The sequence below is a fragment of the Hylaeus volcanicus genome, chromosome 5 (genome assembly GCF_026283585.1).
Source record: "Hylaeus volcanicus isolate JK05 chromosome 5, UHH_iyHylVolc1.0_haploid, whole genome shotgun sequence".
NCBI lineage: Eukaryota > Metazoa > Arthropoda > Insecta > Hymenoptera > Colletidae > Hylaeus > Hylaeus volcanicus.
This window is the reverse complement of record NC_071980.1, coordinates 18,610,635-18,633,213: the sequence shown is the minus strand read 5'-3', so window position 1 is coordinate 18,633,213 and position 22,579 is coordinate 18,610,635. Positions and strand designations below refer to the sequence as shown.

The 22,579-nt window shown below is 45.7% G+C and overlaps 1 protein-coding gene across 1 annotated transcript; it reads right to left on the bottom strand.

The window, feature by feature from the left end:
• Positions 1-12,414: 12,414 nt before the first annotated feature.
• Positions 12,415-18,637, bottom strand: LOC128876877 (medium-chain acyl-CoA ligase ACSF2, mitochondrial). The gene is made up of 8 exons (XM_054123673.1): positions 18,380-18,637; positions 17,761-18,298; positions 16,448-16,631; positions 15,515-15,721; positions 15,304-15,438; positions 13,865-13,978; positions 13,549-13,785; positions 12,415-13,486 (listed from the first exon to the last, which is right to left on the bottom strand). Exons 1-8 carry the CDS (start codon positions 18,477-18,479, stop codon positions 13,151-13,153), a joined length of 1,851 nt encoding a protein of 616 aa, XP_053979648.1. The 5' UTR covers positions 18,480-18,637; the 3' UTR covers positions 12,415-13,150.
• Between the last annotated feature and the right edge of the window lie 3,942 nt (positions 18,638-22,579).

Below are 22,579 nucleotides of genomic sequence, written 5' to 3'. Positions count from 1 at the left end.
AGGACGTTGACGAACAAAGGGACGCCGTGGAGAACGGATGGAGTAGCGGAGCGAGAGAGCCTAGAGCGATTGCCATTTCGTACCTGAGGGTATCGTTGAGCGTTTCGGAGGCGAGGAAAGAAACGTTGAAACACGATGGCTGGCGTAGAGGGGTGGCGAGGAGAGTAAGTGGGAACGGAGAGGACGGGACTATCCGTCGAAGAAAGGCCTGGAAGAGCGAGCATGTATCTGCATATAACTTGGTTTCTCACTCTGGCGAACGCGCTTTTACGCGAGCGGTCGAGCACGCTGGCGCGGGAGAGACGAAGCTAAAACGAGTTCCCTTGGGAAGTGGCCAGCCGTGCCCCGGCTATGTTCGCGCCGTACCCCGCCAGATATCCAGGAGAAGACCGACCACTCTCGGGAGACCGGACTAGTGCTTCTCAAACACAGGCCAGCCGGCCCTTCTATCCTTCATTAACCGGCTTCTCGTTCCAGCTTACCGTTCCACCGAGAGTTTTCCTCGAGTACACCCACGTGCCACGCAAACGTAAACGCAACGAATCCCTGGCTCCTTTAAAGCCGACCTGCCGCTGCGTGCGCGGATCCTACTCCAGCTTGATCTGCCCACCATCTCTACCTACTTACAGCCCACGGTGTCCTCAGCCATGGTCGATGAGCCATCGCGCGGAAACAGAAAATGAACGTGTAGACACGAATACTTTGCATTACAAATATAAACTTGTGGAATACGCTTGTTGTGCCTCGACGGCGAGGGTGAGATCCCCTGGCGTTGTTCATCGTAGCTTCAAGGGGGTGCACGCAGTTGTCATGGCTAAATTTCAAGAATTTTTCTTTCAAAATTCTAATACAATACATGTTTTACAGTACAAGTATTGAACTTGATATATATAATACATTTTGTTTTTTAAGATACTTTTAAACATATTTCAGCTGAGGCGTTCTCAAGTCATCATGTACGTTAAGTTCCTGGAAATTCGTTGCATCCTAACCATTTTCAAATCCATCTTTGCAAACAACTTTATATATTAAGTTCGTTATCCTCTAAAATATGTTTTTAAAACTTGAAGAAATATTCTTGAATTTTAGCTGCGTACTCCCTAACGAAAAATCCAGAAGTAAAGTCTTCAGGAGATCTTTCTGTAGCTCGAGGAACTCCTATGCGTCTCGTGTTTTTAATGTCCGCTGTATGGACGCGGTCCGCTTGGAAATGGGTTGCAAAAACACATCGTTGGCGGGATACATGTCTCGCCTCCGCAGTACCGGAAGCAACAATTTGAGTGAATACGGGTGCGGTGTGTGCGCTGGCGCTGGAATGAACATCGTAAATTGAGATAGTCACTCGAGAGAAATTGCTTGTTGTTTTGTTCTATGGTTGGCTCGTATGTCGCAAAGGGCTTGCCTTTGGGCGATCCTTGATGCGATACATGGAAAAGAAGAAGGAAATAAACGTCAGCTTCGAATGATGGTACGCGTTGTCTCCGTTTCGGACGATTTGCCCCTCTTCAGGTACATTTCTCGTAAACACAATTCTACGTTCCACGTTGCAATCTTTATCCAACGAGTAATCCATAAAGATTTTCCAATTTGTATCTAGATAAGAACCATACGCAACGAAGCTTCGACGTTCCGTCGAGACGATTGCGTTCGATCACGTGCGTAAACACGTTCGATCGTAAAAATCCCAGTCATAAACCGGAAACGGCATTAAAGTTGGCTCTGTCGAGATCCAATCCCGACTTCATCTCGAATAATTGTCGACGCTCGAATGCTCGTTTGTCATAACCAGCGCTCAAATGCTAAGAGCCGCGTCCAACGGGGGATCGGAAGTCTGCAGCTGGAACATTTCGTCGTTAAAAAGAAGATGAAAAACCGTATTACAATTAACTCTGTTTTTAATTCAATGTATTCGACGAGATGTACCCTTTGACGCAGAGGCCAACAGAGGTTTGCAAACGGACAAAAGGTATACATACAAAAGTAAAGGAAGACAAATGAGCACGCGGAAAGAAAGGAAAAGGAAAACATTTCGGTCTAAAAAAAAAACTATGAATTACACACTGCAGAGATCACAGGGCGCTTGAATGCAGGAAAGGAATCACAAACGAACTCGACAACATTACGAGCTTGTGTTTGTACGTTACAATGCGATCCGTGCAATTAAATTTACCGTGAAGCGTTCGATGAGGGCTTATGAAAAATTCCTTGGATTCCGTGCTGAGACGAGGAAATTTAATTTATGTAGAAATATTAGGGCGTTCAAACGGTTGATTTATTTGTTTGTCGACAAAGAGTACATTGCTGTCGCGTAACGTTGCTGGGAGAGTAAATAACTCGACGTTGAGATCATGAGGGGGTTGTAATTGCGACGGTAAGCAAACATGGTTGGGGCGGCAGAACACAAGCTAAGAAAGGTGTATTGTCTCTCGAGAAGTAATCTTCCACACTGTTAACAAAACGATAAAGACATCGGAAACACCGATGAAGAATAAATTGAATCAGTGGTACCAGATTAGATCTTACATCGAACGGACACTCGAACACGCGACAATGACATTACTGTAGTAATCATTAAAGTCCACCAATCTGAGCACTGACGGTTGAAAAAGTAGATAGCTATGCAAAGAAGCCGCCGCGAATCCCACGGGCTCGAAGTTTAGATGAAAGAGCGGTATGATTTATAGAGTTGAAAACTTTGCGGGAATCAATATAAATGGTATCGACCAGAGAGCCTTTTCCATACTGTTGAATACGATGCGAAAGCGAACGAGCAAATTCGTTTTAATGGAACGTCCAAATACAATATTAATCTACGTTTTTCATTAATTAATTGCCACGCTATTACGCGGAAACGGTTAATTATCAGTAACTACGTTCCTGAATAGTTTAGGTCCGATGAGTCTGTAAAAGAATGATATGTAGTCACTTGTCGCGGCATTCTAGATCAAGCGTCTGAGTTATCGAGTAAAATCCAGAGAATTCGATAAAAATAAAGGCAAAACTCAGGATGAAATACCACTCCAAATGGAATGACTGACGCGAACGGTTAATAAATTCAACGATATTAAATAAACGTCGCAAGTATTAATGTATCGATCCAAGCCAAAGCTTATCGGAGAATTGTCGTTCTCAAGGTATAACGTGCTGGAGTAATCGGCAAAAATATCAGCGACAGATTGATTATCGACTGGACAGCGGTTATCGAAGCGAACCCAGAAAGGGCTAGCAGGAATTATATTTAAGGAAATTAATGAAATACCAAAATGAATTCGGTTTGTTCCGATATCGATAATTCAGATTTCGCGATGCGGATAGACCGGCATATATTTCACGGGGGTTTACATTTTAATCCGAGACCGGAGAAAACCAGGTAACGAGAGTATAAATTGGAATGCTTGGTAACGATCGCCGTGCAGCTTTTTTACGTCTCGTTAAAGAAATTAATTTAGGTGAAAACCAGGTACCAGGGATGAGGTAGATTAAAAGTAAGTAGGGTGCTCGCGCATCGATAATAAGGTTCGAGTAACTGTACAGAATATTAACGGCGTTGTTTATCGTTAAATCAGCGAGATGGTTAATCAACAGGATTCGTGATAGTTCTAGTATATGGAATATAAGGAATGTTATAGTTACAAAACAAGGATTCATGAGGATTCTTAAACTTGTGTGGTAAGAAAGGACACGAATGTTATCGCGTAAAGCTTTTATACAGGACCGAGGATTGGTAGGCGAGTGAAGAAGGAAACGAATCGAACGCGTCCCGTCTGGTCGTCGAGGCGAGCGCGCTCGATCGCGGGAGTCGCGTCGCGGGGCTAACGAGCCACGCTTTAATAGGCAAAGTTCCGTTTCGAGTCGTAAAATCGCGACTGCCGGTGACTTTATCAACGCGATGGAGAGGAGAGGACGGGGAAAAGCGAACGAAGATAACGGGACGAGCGAGACGACGGCGGTACGGCTGGAAAGAGACGAAATCTCGCCGGATGCGAGCGCCAGGCCAGCAATATCGAGATGAGTTATTGTTCGCCGAGCACAATACGCTCAAATATGGAGCAAAGCCGAGAAATTGATAGAAAAAATCCGTACGGCTCTAGCTGAAAGGCTTTATTAATTCCGGGCGTCTCTGCAAACACCGATTCGGCCGAAACATCCAATGGCGTTCCTAGTACACGCGTCGGATCTCGCAGCCAGCGTGTCGAATCGCGAGGTACGGCCGCGGATTTTGCAAATAGCGAGGGCAAACAACGGCGTAGGGAAGGGAGAACGAAACGACGTTTGAATTGTATTAAGCTTGGGCGGGCGCGTACGCGATACTAAACAATGTATCGGGCATTAAATAGACTTAAATCGTGGGACGCGGGGCTCGTCGTCCCCCACATCTTCTTTCGATCGATACGAGAATTCTCTGGCGGGCTCTCGCTCGTAGGGGTGGATGGCACAGAGAGGGTGAGGTGCAGCCACGAGAAAACGCTGCGACAAAGGGAAATGGAGATGGAAAGAGTGGCAGTAGGGTGAGATGGATCGAGGTAGGGGGACACGGTCCCTCGGTCCAAACCGAGCGGCACGCTTCCACCTCGCTTTCGTGCCTCGACGACGTTTGGTCGAAGAGAAAAACGCTGGGGACGAATGACTCCTCGTAAATCGATTACGTGGACGGAAAACGCCATGGTTTTCGGTCTCGAAATCGTCGCCGGGACGTATCAACCCCCGTCACCAAAGCTCGGGCTTTATCGTTATCGTTATCGTTATACCCGTCGGATTGTTTCGATTTCCATCGAAGCCTCTCGCGTCGGTAGGAAACCCCCAACGATAGCAAATTCACCGTGGAATTTCTTTTTTAGCGTAATTCCACGATTTGCGCCAAAGTGTACTCAGGCTGGTGGCTAATCCCACCCGAGGTCCGAGGATCATTGAACTGTGTTCTATCCTTTTCTAAGCAAGCCAAACCAGAGCCGACGATGATCGTAATAACAGGCTCTCTCTTCGTTATACGATTCATCGTGACCGTATACCGAAAGCCCCGTTTAATTTGCGGCGGCACCTCCCATATTGGCCAGAGGACAACGACCACCGCAAGTACTCGATCCACCTACGATTCCTGTACATATACTTTTCCGCGGGAACATGAAATTTTGTAGACTCCTGGTTGGTCTAATACCAGCCACGGCTCCTTGGTGCAGTCCCTGAAAATCTAAATCTAAAGATCTTATTACAAATTCACAGACATTAGCTCGCTATTACTCGCGACGAAGGATCTTTCGAACAATCTTCCGTTAGCTGCGAACTTGTAAAGGGACCTTTAGACTTAGATTATCAGGGACAACGCCAAGGAGACGTGGCCGGTACTAGACCAACCAGGAGTCTAAAAAATTTCATGTTCCTGCGGAAAAGTATATGTATACAGTCTTTAAACTACCTCTGAATGTCCTGACGCTTAAGTCCACTAGCAAGCTCTGGACGAACTCACTTCCTTCTCTTTTTCTCTCTCCTTACAGACGTCATAAAACTATATAGTCGTTGCAAGGACTTTTACTTTAAGGTTGTCTTTTTATTCTTTATCGAGGAAGCTTAAAACAACATCACATGGTAGAAGTGTGCACCGAGAAATGTCGATTTCAACACGAGCCATCCAGTCTCTCGAAATCTCTCGACACGCACGAACGGGCGTCAAAGCGTTCACCAAGGTCTGTCGTCGACCGGCCGGAACAACCGGAAGCGGAAGATTCGTCATCGTGCAACGTTTTCCCGCGTTCGACGAATTTCACGATGAGCCTCTCGAGCGGAGCCGCGCGTTTTCCTTTTGTCCTCGTTTCCTGCGCGTTTTCCAGACCGGGGAGTTTCCGCTCGTTTTATGGGAACGCGATAATCTTGGACCCCTCGCGAGATTTCCGTAGCAGGCGAGCGTCGGCACGACGCATTCGAGAGGCAGGAAAAACTCGCGGGGCTCCTCCTGTCCTCGCGGATCATTCCGGAGCTCGAAAGACGCTCCATTAAGCTTCTTCCTCGAGTTCTTGCGTACGGGTCAGAGACGCTGAACCGAGATTCGTTGCCGAGAGACGATTCCATCTGCCTCCGTGTACTTCGCGACGCTCGTTTAGCAAAAAACCTCGCCTCCGCGATGGTCGAGGGGATTCATTGTGACAGAGGTGCCCCGCATGATAATCGAAAATTGGACCGTCGATTGTCAATATGCGGAGCACGAGTCAAGAGTTTTTTCTCGGAACTGGTTCAATTTAAACGGGTTGCTCGGAGTGGACAGTGAATGGGACACAACGTCGAGCTTTAACCCCTCGCCTCGCGATTTAATTCGCGGCCCGTGTGCGGCGTAGCCGGCCAATGAATATCCTAAACGATGATACGAACGTCCAATCTGGATTTCGAGGATTTGTCGGGCAGCAGGAAGCTAAGCGAAATGTAGTCGATGTCTTTATATTAATTCTCTCGAATAATGCCGATCGAAATTGAATAGGACTAGTTTTGCAATACGACTCGTGTTTGTCAGGTTTGGTTTTTTGATATAAAATACGAACCTTGCGTTGTAACGCTACAGCTATCAAAGGTCAATGCATACCTAATATCATACTATATTTTTAAATATAGGTGAGCAAGACGGACATCAATTTCTGTATATGATTAGCATTCTATTTCAATAAATGTCTCTAAAAAGTGTGGTAAAAACGGTATTAATAATTAATTAATTTTAATAAGAAGTTTGAAATATGAACGTTATATTGGATGGCTTGATAGTTCTAGCAATGACGTAGCTTAATTAGCTTAATTACCTGCCTGAAGCGATAGAGTTACCAGCAAATACTTCTAAAACTGTATACTCCTGGCATTCGTACAATAAACCCCGACTTAAAGTTGGTCAGCATACGCGGAAGTTCACCGATGGCTCGTTGACTGCTTTTGAACTGAAAATTAAAATCTCATCTAGAAAACCAGCTTCGATAAAAATCTATACCAAGCTTGGATCAGGTATCAAAATTGCGACTAAGCTCGGAATAATGATCCCAAAAAGAACCTTCTTAGGAGACGACGAGAACGAGAAAATAGAAAACGTACATATTTTCAGTCATCCATACTTCTCGCAGTGACTCGTGCGCGGCACCACTTTGAAGTTACCCATCAAGGTTCTACTTCCACGGCTGTCTGTCACTCGACGCATAGGTCGTTCTACCCGAAGAGGCATAAACAATGGCGCAGACCCGTGCTCGCTAATTCAAGTAACAAATGCTATCAATATCCGCGGCATTATTGCAGCCAATTTCCGGGCCGCTTAATTGGCCGTATCGCGGGTCTCTCACCGCCGCTTGGCGATCGATCTGAGGGTGCTACATCGAAACGTGGACTCTCTAGCCTCGAGTTCTTCGTTCGAGTATAGCAATCGCCGCTGGAATAAGAATATCGATCTGGCGCGCAGTCTCGAAGCCGCGTAACCTCGATTCTTCGCAGAGAACGCTACGTGACCACGCGTCTACGTGGGTCTACGTGTCGCGACGGGACGAAATATTCCTCCGTTTCACTGAGGGAACTCCTTATTACTCATCGCTTTCTCCGTTGCCTCTGACACTCCGGTCCATTCTCTCCTTCTTCAGCCGGAAGCTGCGACGTCGTGAAAGGATGAACAACGGGCGAGCAGTCCCGCGGCAGCTGATTCTCCGCTCCCTCCCATCTATATTAGGTCCTGGCATAAGTAACGAGGTCCTGTTTTCGCTGATTAAACCGTGTATCCGTATACTGTCCGTTTTCGTCTTAAAAGGAACAGCGTGATACGAACACTGTTCCTCGTAAGTCGCCAGACCATTGCTGGCTCGATATGCAGAATGGTTCTCGAGCAATCTTATCGATTCACTTCCGTACATTCACTTATCGCCAGCTGATTGTGCACTGGAAAATTCAGAGTTGCGTGTCCCAGGTGGGCACTCGCAATATCCTTGTTTAGTTAAAGGTAAAAATTCAAGACCAGATTGCTAATAGTGCTAATAGTAACATGGAGTGATGCAGTTTGTAAAAAGAAAGATACAACTGCGTCTGAATCTTTGTATCACGATGTTATTTGTGGAAGACGTTACACAAGACGCCTCCGAATGCAAATACCATCTTCCACCAGAGAACGAAAGATCAAATACATGAAATTATTTCCTTTGCGTTGCAGCATCGGCAAACTCTCAAAAGAGAAGCACTGTCATACATTTCTCCAATTTATCAAGGATACTTTAAACCCCTCAAAAAGGCAGAACATGGATCTTGTCGCTAACATTTCCTAAATAATTCAACAGACTTTCGATTCCTTTCACTAAAATATTCCAGGAAGCATCATTGCCTCATCGCGTAGAAGAAATGAACGCTCAGCAACGGTACAAACGAAAACGGGCTTCTCCTCGTCGATTTACGAAGAACTCGCAAGCGAACACTTTCCTCTCGACGTCTTATTCCCAGAAACACCTAACGGAGTCGTCGTTCGGTCGAGATGCCGAATCGGTGCGTCACGGGAGCGGAGTGGTGACCAAGCGACAAACGTAAAACCACCGATTCTCGTTAGTATCGAAATTTTTGTGACGACCGCGGCGAGTTTGGAATTTCGGGGCGACCACGGCAGCTTTCGTTACGTCAAGAATGCAACGGAGCTCACAGTTTCGGACAAACGAGGCACGCTCGAGAGGCGAACGATGGGGTAGAGCGGGAGGTGAGTTACGTTTACGCGGTCGGACTCTTTTATTACAGCGGTTGCCGCGATCCGCGTACCTTTCATCGATCCCCCAGCCACTGTTCGAGTGTTTGCCGTGCCCTCGAGTCGGCCGCCATCCGTTTTACTATTTGGATATTGCTGTCGTTAGCCGAATAGCGAGTCCATCCGAGCGGCGGCCACCTTTTTCGGTTACGCTTCGCGCGGAATAGGGAGTCGCGGGTGGAAAACCGCGTAAAAGCCAATGCGGGGGAGGAGAGAGTCGAATTCCAGGCCGAAAGGAACCGGAAAGGGTCGACCCCACGGTCAGGGGCGCGGAATACCGAGGGAGGGGGAAGAAAACGGCGGCGATGATGGGCGCGCAACTTCGTTTTTAAGTAATTGCCGACCCTTTCGAGAGCTTTCATCGGGACGAAACGAAAGCGCGCGCAAGCCTCCGGTTCGCCGAGCATTCTGGAGTCTCGATTAAGCGATTAAAAGAACCCCACCACCCACTACCCAGCCCCCTTAAGCTGGAGCCGTTATTAATTTACCGCCATTCTCCGCCTACCGCTCGGGAATTTCTTCTATTCTCTTTCCACCCCCAATCCGCGGGATTCTGTTGTCCTTTGCCTTTCCATCTCTCGTTCCCTGCGATCGCCTCATTGTTCGCGGCGTTGGTCGTCAACCTCCCACCGGAAATCGAACCGTAGCGAAAAGGCGAATCGATCGCGACTCGCGATCGATTGCTCGAGGAAATTTCGACTTGTCCCGTTCCCCGTCGTCCACGAACAAGGAAGCAAAGATTCGTACTGCGGAGGGAGAAGGTATGCATCGGCGTTAATCTATGTGACACGAAACGCCCGCGATTCGAAGACGTGTAATGCAAGTTCGGTACTCAAGAGTACACCTGTAACCTCGTTACACACTGTTAACCTGAAACCACTGAACAATTCATCCCTATTCGAAGTCCTCGAGTCTAGTCTCTTAAGTTTTTCTTACTGGTGGAGCTTAATACAACACCATCAGGGTATCTAACCCGTATGCTCGGGAAACAAGGTTTCCTTGATAGAAGGAAAACTGCTGCTCGCCCTGCCTGGAAACACATCGATCAAGAACGATTTTATTTACCCGCATTCGAGAACTATTAATTCTGCACATAGCGCTCGAGAGCACCCGAAGCCTCGAAGCTTAGGACCTCTGAACAGTGTTCGAGGACCGCTGAACAGTGTTATCCTTTCTCCAACGCTAACCAACTGGGACCGCAATCGTTGTATGTACAATCCATCGAAGATGGCTACTCGAAGTTTAACTCCAGTCTCCGTTAAGTGTTATGGACGTTTTCTTTAGGTTTTTCTTTCTTGTTGAAATTTAGCACAGCGCCACCAGGGTATTTAACCTAATCGATTCGAGTAGCTACATGTAGCGCAAATCCCTGAGGGGTCTGTTCCAAAAGTAATTGTACTGCAGTAGAAAAGGGAGTTACTCTTCATCGATATTGATGACATCCTCTTCAAAGTACTTTCCTCAGAGACCGGAATCTTCCTACAACGATGCTCCCAATTCTGGAAACGCTCCTTGAATTCATGTCTGGAATAGCTAACATCTGCTCGTGTTTTGGACGTATAGTTGCGATGACCAGATCCGTTATCGTAGCGATGCTTATCCACATCGTATCGATGGTCTCTGTTCAAGAATGACCAAGTTCCACGCTCTCGATTTTCAAAAGATACTTATTAAAGTCGAGACAAGAATTTAATTTCAAGGCACACCTCGTATTCCTAAACACGAATTGTTCATACTCTCCTAGGTTCAAGGACTACTGAACAAATCATCCATCTTCCACCAAAAGCAAAAGAGGTTCTGTGTTGGAAGAAGTAGGTGACTCCCGTCTTTGTTGTTCAAGAGCGGTGTTGAGGACGCTTTCTCCTGGGTTTTTTTTACAGCCAGGGCTTAACACAACATAACCAGGTTATTCGACTCGGTCGATTCGGGTATAGTCGACAGCTCGTTAGCTCCTTTTCCTGGTAGGAGAGGAAACCTGTTCACGGTCGTCCGTTCCGGCTGTCTGGCATGCCGCGCGCCGCCACCAATTTTCGCGGACAATTTTCCGCGCGAATCTGTCCCGGGCGAATTTACTCCATGCTGGGATCAACCCTTCGTACCCTCCCCATCCCGGCGGTGTTTCGCGTCCCGCGCTCTCCTAGATCCTGGCGAGTCGCCAGAATTAATTCCGCTCCTGAGACGGGCCGACTGCGAGCCATCCCGGCGTGGTTTTTGCGGTCTCGAGGGAGATATTTAAAAAGACTTCAACAGCACTCGACACGAGTAAAAATCACTTTCGCTTCGAACGCGGGATTCTTCCGTATTTTCGAGGAGACCTGCTGGCTGCGTTTCGGGAAAATTCCTCGACTAACAGCAAGGGTAGATAACATCTGGTTCTATCGCTGGGGGAGTCGACGAATAAATTTGTGGCGAATTAGTTCGTCTCGATATTATCCCAACTGGATTATCGGTTTTTGAAACTTTAGGGGAGAAGATAGGGGTGCGATAAGTACCAGGTCCTGATCTCTAATAACTACTAGAATATGTTGGGCACTGAAATAAACACAACAATTTCAGTAGGTCAATGCATGAGGTTAAAGAGGTGCGAGTCCTATGTTCGCTTTAGGTGAAAGGTGAAAGTGAAGGTTTGTGTTTGTCTAAAACGTGTTCAGTGTTTGATGAATTCTTAGAGCAATTTACAGATGTTCTGTGTTAATTCTAAACGTGTAATTAATTACAAGATTGAGCTTCGGAAGGCTTTGGAAGGGGTTGCATCTCTTACATCAAGTCCTTTTCTTTTCTTTTCGGATGATGACGTTTCTACCTCTGATTTTTCTGAAACCAGAACGTCTATGGCGATTGACGGGTGAAAAATGCGAAAGAGAGAAAAGGAAAAAGGAAGAAAACGCGTTTGGTCCTGAGCCTACTTTCGGACTGCTTCTTAAGATTACTTAGCAAATCTCGTAGATTTCAAAAATGAAGGGTGAAGTTTATCTGAATTATATGCCAGGGAAGAAAATCTTGCTACAAGGTGGCCAATCCTTTTTAGGAGAGCCATCCTTTTGCGCCAGAGAACAACGAAAAAAGGGAGGTGGAGGCTGAGGAGGCTGGTCAGTGATTTCGTCCATCTCGATAGACGGCGGAGAGAACGGCAGGTGTTCGTTGCGGAGCAGCTGCAATCACGACCACCATCTGCCGCGGTAATGCACGCCTCTTCCAAGTCTTCCAGTCTTGGGAGAAGCGAGACTCGTTGCCCGAGGCCATTCATCCTCAATTAGACGCCACCTGAAACACGTGCCCGACTCGAATCCGCGGATTTTCGATGGCTTCGTTCGTCTTCCCTTATCTCTCTTTTCCTCGGGACTTCTTCCGTTTCTTCTCCTTCCTTTTTACCCGTTCAGTTTCCTACGCGTCGTGGCGCGTTCCACGGCTTCCTTCCTTTCCTCGTTATAATCCTTCGCTTCCTGGTAGCTCGTGTCATCGATCACCGATCAACGTTTTTCGCGTCGACAGTTGGCTAGCGATGAAAACGATCGATGACACACGTGCTGCGTCGGAAATTAGAAATCATCGGGGGTGTCGCGTTACAGTCTAAAGTCCCCGAATTTTCGCGAATAAAATAACTTGGAAGAATTTGCACCTTTATTGATTGGAACCACCGAGTTTTATAAAATGTATAGTGAAAATTTAGTAAAGTCGTGTAAAACTGTAGAAAGACCAAATATAATACCAACATTCAACGCTGTCGTTCGTTACCAACAACTCGATGGTAATCAGCTGTTTCGAAGGGTTCTCTACTTTACCGAGTCCTGCGTCGCGACGCTCACTCGACGCACGGATAAGTGGCGTCCTCTGACAGAGCGAACGCGGCTCGCTACGGTTTATCGCTGCAGCTGGAACCTTTTTATCATCGTGTACGATAACGCTCTGGATAAGGAACAAGAATACGTCAGCAATATAATTTCTCACTTATTGTTTGGAGTGTTCGCCCGTGAGAAGAGTGATTCCTAATTGATATATCCGTGAAGAGGGTACAGCGTTCGTTCTCCGTGTATAAAACTGACTTGCACCGGGAAATGCTGTTTTCTCGCGTGGAACTCGGAACACTGCACGTATAAACACGATACGAGCGTTCAAAGTTGAAACGGGATCAATTGACCATTCGAGATCACCGATACGTTAATCTCGGCCATACGGTTTAGCTTCCCTGGTGATTTACCGGTGGCTTACGAGTGGATTTGGACGGCCAGTCGATCTCGACCCGACTACAGTCGCGTGTGCACGTTGTCCCCGAAATCGATGCCCTCCCCCCAAAACCGAGACCAAGAATCGCTTACTATCGAACTGTCCTGCGTATTTCGAGGCACATCGCGCGCATATATCGAGCAGAAAGAATCGAACGCGGCACGGTAATTTCATCGAAGATGCAGCAATTGTCGTCTATTTGGAGGAAACGTTCCCCGCAGCAGCGGAAGTGATCGAGTCGTTTGGAGCGGTGGGAATCTCACCCTTACGCTCCATTTCCTCCTTCAATAAAAATTTCTGCACTTTACCGCTGGACGTTTTCGGGTACTCTTGAACGAAAACGACGTAACGCGGAATCTTGAAGTGAGCGATCTTCCCCTTGCAGTAATCCCTCAATTCCTCCTTGGTGAGACGGCTGCCGTCGTTGAGCCTCACGCACGCGCAAAGTTCCTCCCCGTAGACCTCGTCGTAAGCCCCAATAACGTGCGCCTCGCTTACCGAGGGATGCGTCATCAAGAAGTCCTCGACCTCCTGCAACACGATTCGCGCGGATAACAGCGAATTCCAACGACTTTTGGTCACGGTACCCTTACCTTCGGGAAGATATTCTCTCCGCCGCGAATCACCATGTCCTTGATCCTGCCAACTATCACACCGTAACCGTCCTCTCGTAGAATGAATTGGTCCCCCGATTTCAGCCAACCGTCCTCGGTCAAGGACTTCTTAGTGTTCTCTTCGTCGTTCCAGTACTTGACCATGGTGCTGTAACCGCGGATATAGAGCTCTCCACGGGTACCGAACGGCACGATAGCTCCGTTATTGTCCACGACCTTGCGCAGCGCGAAGGAAAAGCCTCTGATTAGAGACAAATAGATTTCTCGATACTCGGACAAACGAACGTTCGCCTACCTTTAATTCCAAGTGGTTTTGCATATATCCAACCGTGTTGTCGGTCAACTCCGTGTCCTCTTCGGGCAACGATTGAAACACCACTCCGGTGGCCTCCGTCTGGCCGTATATCGTCTGGCAAGCATCAAGTAACGCGATATGACTTAGCCGTTAGAACGCGACGGGACGATGGGAAACGTGGTACCACGGGAACCGATTTCGCGAAAGGGAACGTTTATTGATCGACGCCAACGAAACGATATTTCTCCCGGCGGCAATCGTATTTATGCATACAGACCGAGGAGTTGCCCGTGCAAGAGATATGTGCATAGATAACGACGTACGAGAGACGCGTTATGTCGGCCCGAATCAGCCACGGCCCCGTCGTGTCGACGACCTCAGACGATCCCCAGTCTAAGGAGGATCGACTGCATTTCGATAAATTCCGTTGTTGACGCGGTACTCGACAAAAATCAACGCTTACAATGTGTACTCTTATAATTCTACGTCCCTACGTCAAGTAGAGGAGCGTTTATTAACACTGACTTTGATTTCTTCTTTTTCTATTCCTTTGCATTCTTTCTTTTCCGTGACGCGATTAAAAAGTAAAGATCGTTAATACCTTAGACCGTAGACCTCGTTAATAAGTAAATTTTCAGCACTGTTTGCGATCAACAGCAATCGAATTGAAACATTCTCTATATCATAATCAACACCGTGTACGTACAACGAAACCGACGACTATTTTTTCTAGCGGGTTACATTATCCATTGTCCAACACGATTACCTTGACGTCGTCGACTATGCCAACGCGGTTACGCGAGCCTGCTTCCATTCAATGATCGAACAAATACTGAATAAATTAACGCACTGCGGACCGAGGGACAGTTAAACTATTGAAAGCCAGTCCCAGGGTATTCGGAATCTTCCATTATCGCCTTACACCGATTATCCAGAATTATAGATTGATACCTTCCCAACGGACACAATTGAATCAGTACTAATGGATGATTTCACAGGAGGTATCCTATTCTATTGTACCTTGGCTCAAGGGTGTACGTCTCTAGGAACGCGAGAAGTCGGCAATGCGTTAAGTTAATGTACACGCTAAAAGAAATATAGCGACCTCGCGGAGTTACGATTTCAGAGGCGATCCTTTATACTTTTGGACGGTATGTGGTCCATCGAGGGCCTGGATATATCAAGAGAGTAACCGTACAGGCCCTGCACCGCGAAATATACGACGGTTTGTAACTGTAAGCGTAAAGTTTCCTGTGCCACTCGAATAGCTCGCTATATTCCTCGCTATATTCCTTCCACTATATTGCTTCTAAAGAATTTTCCTCAAAGAGATACATATATGCAAAGTGTACCATGAAACGTGGACACGACGACAGAGGAGTACTTATTGCGCGAATCTAACAAGAAATTATATTAAAACTAGGCAATAGATCTATTACCCTCATGCGTTCGAAATGGAAAGTCTCTCTAATCCTCTTGAAGAGATGTGGCGATGCGGGGGAACCTCCTGTGTACCCAGCTACCAGCTTGGTAGGCGGAAGCTGGAGTTTCTGATAGACGTCCAACAAAGTGATCTACGCAAAAGACGATATTTTTGAACGAGTCGTGATCGTTCGTTTGGATAACGAGAGGAGATAGTCGCTGCCTTACCCACATCGTCGGTGTCCCATATGCAACCTCGCAATTCTCGCGCAATATTGTTTCCACGGAGGTCACGGGGTTGAATGAGCGCGATTCCAGCACGAGAGTGGTGTTCTTGTGAAGCAAAACCATGCAGTTGGTCATACCGAACGCGTGGAAGAAAGGAACGTTCATGCAAGCTTTTATGCCTGGCGGGTCGTACGTTCTTGCTGAAACCTGATGGGTGGAATAATTTTAAAGAGTGTTCGATTAAAGGGGTACACGGAGTTGTCTTTGGTAATATTCAAGAATTTTTTTTGTCAAGATCGATTTGAACACGTACAGTCAGTCCCATAAGTATTCGTACCCTCTACGTCTATTGAAGTAGTTTGTCTAAATCAAATGACATTTACAATAGTTTATTTCGAAACATCAAACTTGACATTTAATTTAGACTTTGTTGAATAGATATAGAGAGTACGAATACTTATGGGACTGACTGTATGTTAATGTAAAACGTAAAGTCATTTTACAGCATGAGTATTTAACTTTGTATATAAATCTTTGTTGATATTATATTGCAAGGTATGTTTAATGTATGTGCGTTTTTAGTGCAAACATTATGCAAATGCACATGCGTTAAACGTATCTTAGAATATACTTAAACATGATCAGGATACAGCAAATCTCGAGGAACTTCTTTTATGTACTGTAACATTACTCTTGGTTTTGTATGTTGCGTTCAAATGTCGTAAAAAAACTTGTTCAACTTTGCCTATGACGAAAACACAGTATACCCCGTTGTAAGAACGAAATCTAAAGCTGTGAAAGGACTAAAAGGTCCTCGAGTTGAGGACCCTCGATTCCTAGGATCTCGAAAGAAACCCACAGATTGCTCAGGGCTCTAAGATTGACCTCAGTCGACCTGAATTTCAGGGTCCTCAACGGATTAGCGAGCTTTACCTGTCTCGAGTTGTTCACTAGAGACCTGTATGACAACATCGTGGCCTTAGGCTTGCCAGTGGTCCCCGAGGTGAACTGTATGTTACATCCATCGAAGCAGGATATCGCTCCTTGTTCTTCTGCGATCGCCTCTACTTCCTTCTTGGACGCCAGTTGCTCCACGTCGGCGAACCGACGCGTCCCTCTGCAAGTTTTGCGAAAAACAATTGATGATCGTCGATCGAACGCGTTAGGCGCGAGAACCGCGTAAAGGCCTCGGGACGGGCTTGGCCATTAACCTGATTGCCTGTCACGGCTATTCCTCGCAACTGGCCAGTGATTATCAATCAAATCGGCCCCGATGATCGGGCGAAAGTTCGAAAATTACGAGTCCCGGATGGAAATAGATTGGCGGTACGGTTGAGCGAGACGATCAATCGACGACGGTCGGCAGGTGGCCTGATTGCGGCCTCCAACCCCGCGAGAGGAAGGACTCGAGGTCGCGTTTTTAGGAAATTGCAAAGCACTCGCGGTAATTCGTTTCTGCGCGGACCTTCGACTCGCTTTTCATCGACGGTTCCCGTGATTGCTATACAACTCGTTTCTAAGAACGTTTGTGCTTGTCCGCGTCCGAGCATGATTAATTTAAGGTTCGGTAAACCTTCCGAATGAATCTAAACCTTCGACGGTCACAGCATGATTTCGTATCCGCATTCCCCAGACGTTCGAATCGACGAGGGAAAGAAATGGCTGGCAGGGGTGACTTCCGTTCTCGGATGAGGGAAGACGAAATCGTTCTCGTTGACGGGCGTTGATGGGCGTTGCCGCAATTAACCCGTTTTCAATGAAGTCAAACGCGGGTTGTGCGTCGATCGCGTAGCCAGCGCGTCGTTCGCACGCGATATTCATGAATCACTGAAGCGGCGAGCAAACGGACGGAGGCGCGAATACATTAAAACCGCGTTCTCGCTCGACCTCGTCCGAATCGAGAAACTTATCGCGAGAAACGGCCATTCGCGACGAATTTACTTCGCGGAGGCTCGCACAGTTCGAACCGAGCCCCTCGCTCCTCGACACGACCGCGTTTCCTAAAGACGAAGGATTTACGCGGCTTCATCGCCGTCCTGTACTGTTTATCGACCGGCCCTAGCCGGATACCAAAGAGTTATCGCACGACGTTTCGTTCCATCGCTTAAATTAGACGAAATTCCAAGGGAACACGGATTTATCATTCCGCGAGAGATAACCGCTTCGCGTTGTCCGCTGATTCGTGTCGAGGAGGATGTAAACGTCGCGACTGGCCGCCGGATGCTCTGGACGGAGGGCTTTCTTACGTCACGTGATCCTTCGAGTAGATGATTATATGCTCCAAACTAGGGCAGACTCGACGGCATTCGAGCAGCATGTTAGGATAGTTCTGCGTCTTGAAGCTGTCGGGCGCTATCACAGCCTTGGTGCCCACCTTGTTCAAACAATAGACGATCTCGCTCATCTGGTAAGAGGGATTAATCGCTACGGTGATCAGGCCAGCCCTGGCGGAGGCCATGAAGGTTATGTACCACTCGATGTCGTTGGGAGCCCATATACCCAGACGATCGCCCCGTTTCAGGCCCAGTTTCTTAAGACCAGCTGCTAGACAATCGGCGCGACGAAGAACGTTCGCTAACGTTAGGCGAACATTTTGGTGGACGGACACTATGCACTCGTGGTCAGGCCATCTTTTCACTGCTTCTCCTAGTACTACACCTACGGTTTTGTCCAACAGAGGAATATCCCCTGATAACGACATATGCGCCAACTTTGTCTTGCTGTCATGTCTGAATCGTTTCTGTTGCGTCCAAGCGCTGTGCGATTCCAAAGCTCGAGAACAGACTAGATAAAAAATGGTGAGATAAGTTGTTACGTAAGCCTGCTCGTATGTCGAATTTCTTAGTAGCTATTTGAAATACTCACCTAATATTAAGTTCCTCCGAGCAGATGCATGCTTGCGTTGAACGTGAGAGCTGGTGGCCGATAGCAACACCGAGCTTCTGCTGATCCACGAGGGATGCATATCTTCCGATTGACGAGTCTGTCGCGGATCGTGTTCTCCGATCGAACGCGCGAATCACAACGTCGACAAATTAACGAGCATAGATCCGTTCGGATGTGCGTTAAGAATTCGTCGGGGAGTGATTATCATTAAGCATAGCTGCGCGCACCCTATCGGACTAAACATCAAGTTATCTTTAATGAGATTGTCAAAGACGCGTGAACTTTGATATTGTTGTTGTACAAGTGGTAGAAGCTTAAGACTCATGGAGTACATTATCGCGATATCCACCTAAGAAATGTTACGAAACCCCTGAGGTTGAGGACTGAAGTTGGAGCGGTGGGGATGAGATTAGCCGGTTAGATGGCTCAAATTAATAGCTTAGGTAACAAAGAAAAATGATACGTGACCAGCTGAAACCTCGATTATTAAAAAAAGACGAACCAAACAGGTCTATCTTATTGTATTATTCCCAGTTTTTTAGCTAGATCTCGATTGGTGTCACTCGATACCTTTTTACAAACTTTTTACAACTTGCCGAGCAGTACTAAAATGTGTTTGTCAGTATCTAAAATTGTGCATCAAGGAAATTCCAAGCAAGTACAAGTTGAATTAACCTTTCGAATTAATAGATCGAGCGATTGCAGGCATGAATGAAGAGTGTGGTGTTTACGTTTAACTAGCAAACAAGAGAAAAGAGTAAATAAGCTCTTAGAATGAAGTTTCGGGAGCTTGGTAACGCGTGGCTCAAGTGAGCAACGATGCGTGGATGCATGAGTGACTGCGATCGAGTTGATTACGATTACGTAGAGCAGGATTTAAGGATTAAAAACTGCTTTGACATAAACATGTAAGCAACTCATTACGATGCACGCTGCCTTGCATGAGCACAGTTCAATGGCTGAACTGCACTATTCCATCAAAGGTTACCACTGTTTAGCCCAAAAACAGCATAGGAAAAGTTTTTGTTTTTTATTTGGAATAAATTTGAAGTAACTCTTACGTATAAATACCTTTTTAATATGTATACGTTTGGCGTGCCTTCCGTTGAATAAACTGATTTAGAAAAGAGAGAACTAATTATAAACAATGACTTGACGAAGAATACTGGAATAATATAAGATAAATATAATCAATGAGGTAATTAAATCATCACGCGGTAACATTAACAGAAATTATATGAAACGAAATTGATTAATTACCTTACTATAACTAGAAAAATACCGGTAATGCGTTCAGAGGAACACATTGGAGAAAATTGAAGATTTTATAAATAAATACGTTCGACGAAAGGATTCAATATACAACGTTCGATAACTTCGTAAATGCTGGCAAGAGAACAACAAAGCGTGTATATTCTCTAATGATAACAAACGACGACTGTCTTCGCGCCTTGTCAAGGTTCAGCTCGCACAGACGACCGGATCGGGGAAGGGGAGAAGGAGCGAAAAATCCCCGCGCGATTGTTAATTCCCAAACATACCGGTCGCCTTGCATATTCAAAACCATACGAAATTAAACCTAATTTACACACAGTAAAATAAGTAATAATGATACTACTACTATTAATAATCCGGAGATTAAGTAGAAATAACTTCGGTAATTATAGAGAACAGGTACATCCTCACCGATTTCTATGATTTTTGAATATGTTGTAGAAATCAACATTTTGAACAACTTTTTCTTATGCATATAACCGTCGCTCGGTCTTAGTTTCCGAGATATTTGCAAAACACTATTGCTACTACTACAATGAATATTACGTATAGCTACGCGTCCGTGGCAGCGTGTGTGTAAGCGTTGAATCGTCGATTGTTTAGGTTCGGAATACACGTCCGCGTCCGTTTACGCGATTGTTTAGGCTCAGAAAAAATCTAGTTTAACACTGACGTCGATACTGAATTACTTTCATCGGATTAAAAATGAACTTGCGTGAATATTTGACTGTATGCGGCATATATGATACACTAATTTATTTTTTAATTGAACAAAGAGTGATTCATGGAAAGATGTATTGTACTAAGTGCAAAAGTGAAAAACCAATGAAGTTTAATCGGGAAGAGCTAATATTTTATTGTAATGCAGTCTATTATTCGAAAAATTGCCATAAAAAAAGAGTGAAAATACAGTGCAGCTCACGAATTAGTGCATTGAGTAATACGTGGTTTAGCAATATACATGCTTCTATTCAAGACATTTGTGCCTTTATCGGCTATCATTTAATGCTAAAACCACCACGGCAAGAATTTCTACAAAATGAACTGCGAATAACGGCGAAAACGGCAGTTGATTGGGCTAGTTATTGTCGTCAAATGTGTGTTCTATGGGCAGAGAAACATTCTGTTCCAATCGGAGGTGAGAATGAAATTGTTGAGATCGACGAAGCCAAAATTGGTAAACAAAAATTTAATAAAGGAAGGATGTTAACTGGCCAGTGGATATTCGGAGGAATAGAACGCTCCAGCAAACGTATATTTATTGTACCAGTTCCCAACAGGTCATCCGAAACGCTACTTGAAGTGATCCGAAATTGGATCAAACCTGGTACAATTAATATTAGCGATTGTTGGAAAGCGTACGATTGCCTCCACAAAGAAGGATTTCAGCACTTAACCCTTAAATGGACAATGTTGTTTTTAAACAACATACTAAACATCACAGATAAAATTGACCTTCTTTTATTTTTTTGTAATTTTGACAACTAGTTCTTATTTCTGAACGAATTTTGAAAAGTATAGTAAATTCATGTCTAGATTTTTTTACTTATTTTTCCTAGACAGTAATACATGTCTATTACACAAATATATTTTTTTAAAACGTGAAACAAAAATCGTCCATTTAAGGGTTAAGAGTTAACCATAAACTCAATTTCGTTGACCCGGAGACAAATGCTCACACGCAAAACATTGAAAGAGTATGGCGAGAAGTACGAGCGAATATTCCGAAGTATGGAACTCGCCGAGCACATTATGTAGGCTATTTAGCGGAGTACTTTTTTCGTCGACAATACGATTTTGATGATCGTATAATGAAATTTTTTGAAATAATGTCAGAAATGTTCCCAACTTCGGATAACATTAATAAAGAAAATTGAAACAAGAGATGACATTTTTTTAAACCTTGCCCATTACATTAATTACGAAGTAGAATAGTTAAATTTAAGTTAGGTTTACACTTGGTTTTTAAATTTCGGAAGCCAGGCACGATCTTCATTCATACAGTAAAAAAATGGGGGTCCGGGGGCTAGCCCCCGGTCGGGGGTTTGGGGGCGAAGCCCCCCACAACGAGTACTGCAGCGCACCACGCAGGTGTATACACGGTTAGCCTGGGGGATGTTTATAGTTTAGCGGGGGGTCGAGGGGGCGCAGCCCCCCGTTAGGCAGGGGGCGGGGGGGCGCAGCCCCCCAGCATGCATATAGTTTTGAGATGTATGCTTTTTAAATTTTGTAAAAAGTTTTCAGCTTCAATTCAAAACTATGTGCATGCTGGGGGGCTGCGCCCCCCCGACCCCTGCCAGGCGGGGGGCTGCGACCCCTCGACCCCCCGCTAAACTATAAACATCCCCCAGGCTAACCATGTACACACCTGCGTGGTGCGCTGCAGTACTCGTTGTTGGGGGCTTCGCCCCCAAACTCACGACCGGTGGCTAGCCCCCGGACCCCCATTTTTTTACTGTACGAATAAAGATCATGCGCTACTTCATATGTATGAATGAGTTCGAAACAGATTGAAACACGAGCCGACCGACGAATGATAGTTAACGCATACAGACTCACAGACGCGGACGTGTATTCCGAGCCTAAACAATCGAGGACTCAACGGTTACACACACGCTGTCACGGACGCGTTGCTATACGCAATATTCATTGTAGTAGTAATGGTATTTTGCAAATATCTCGGAAACTAAGGCCGAGCGACGGTTATATGTATAGGAAAAAGTTGTTCAAAATGTTGATTTCTACAACATATTCAAAAATCCTAGAAATCGGTGAAGATGTACCGGTTCTCTATAATTACCATAACTTCGTTAGATATGCGCCAGAGTCATTACTGTCTGACAAATGTATCGGTTAACTTGGAAAGTTGAAGTTTCTACATTGCTTGAATTGCAAATAATTGCG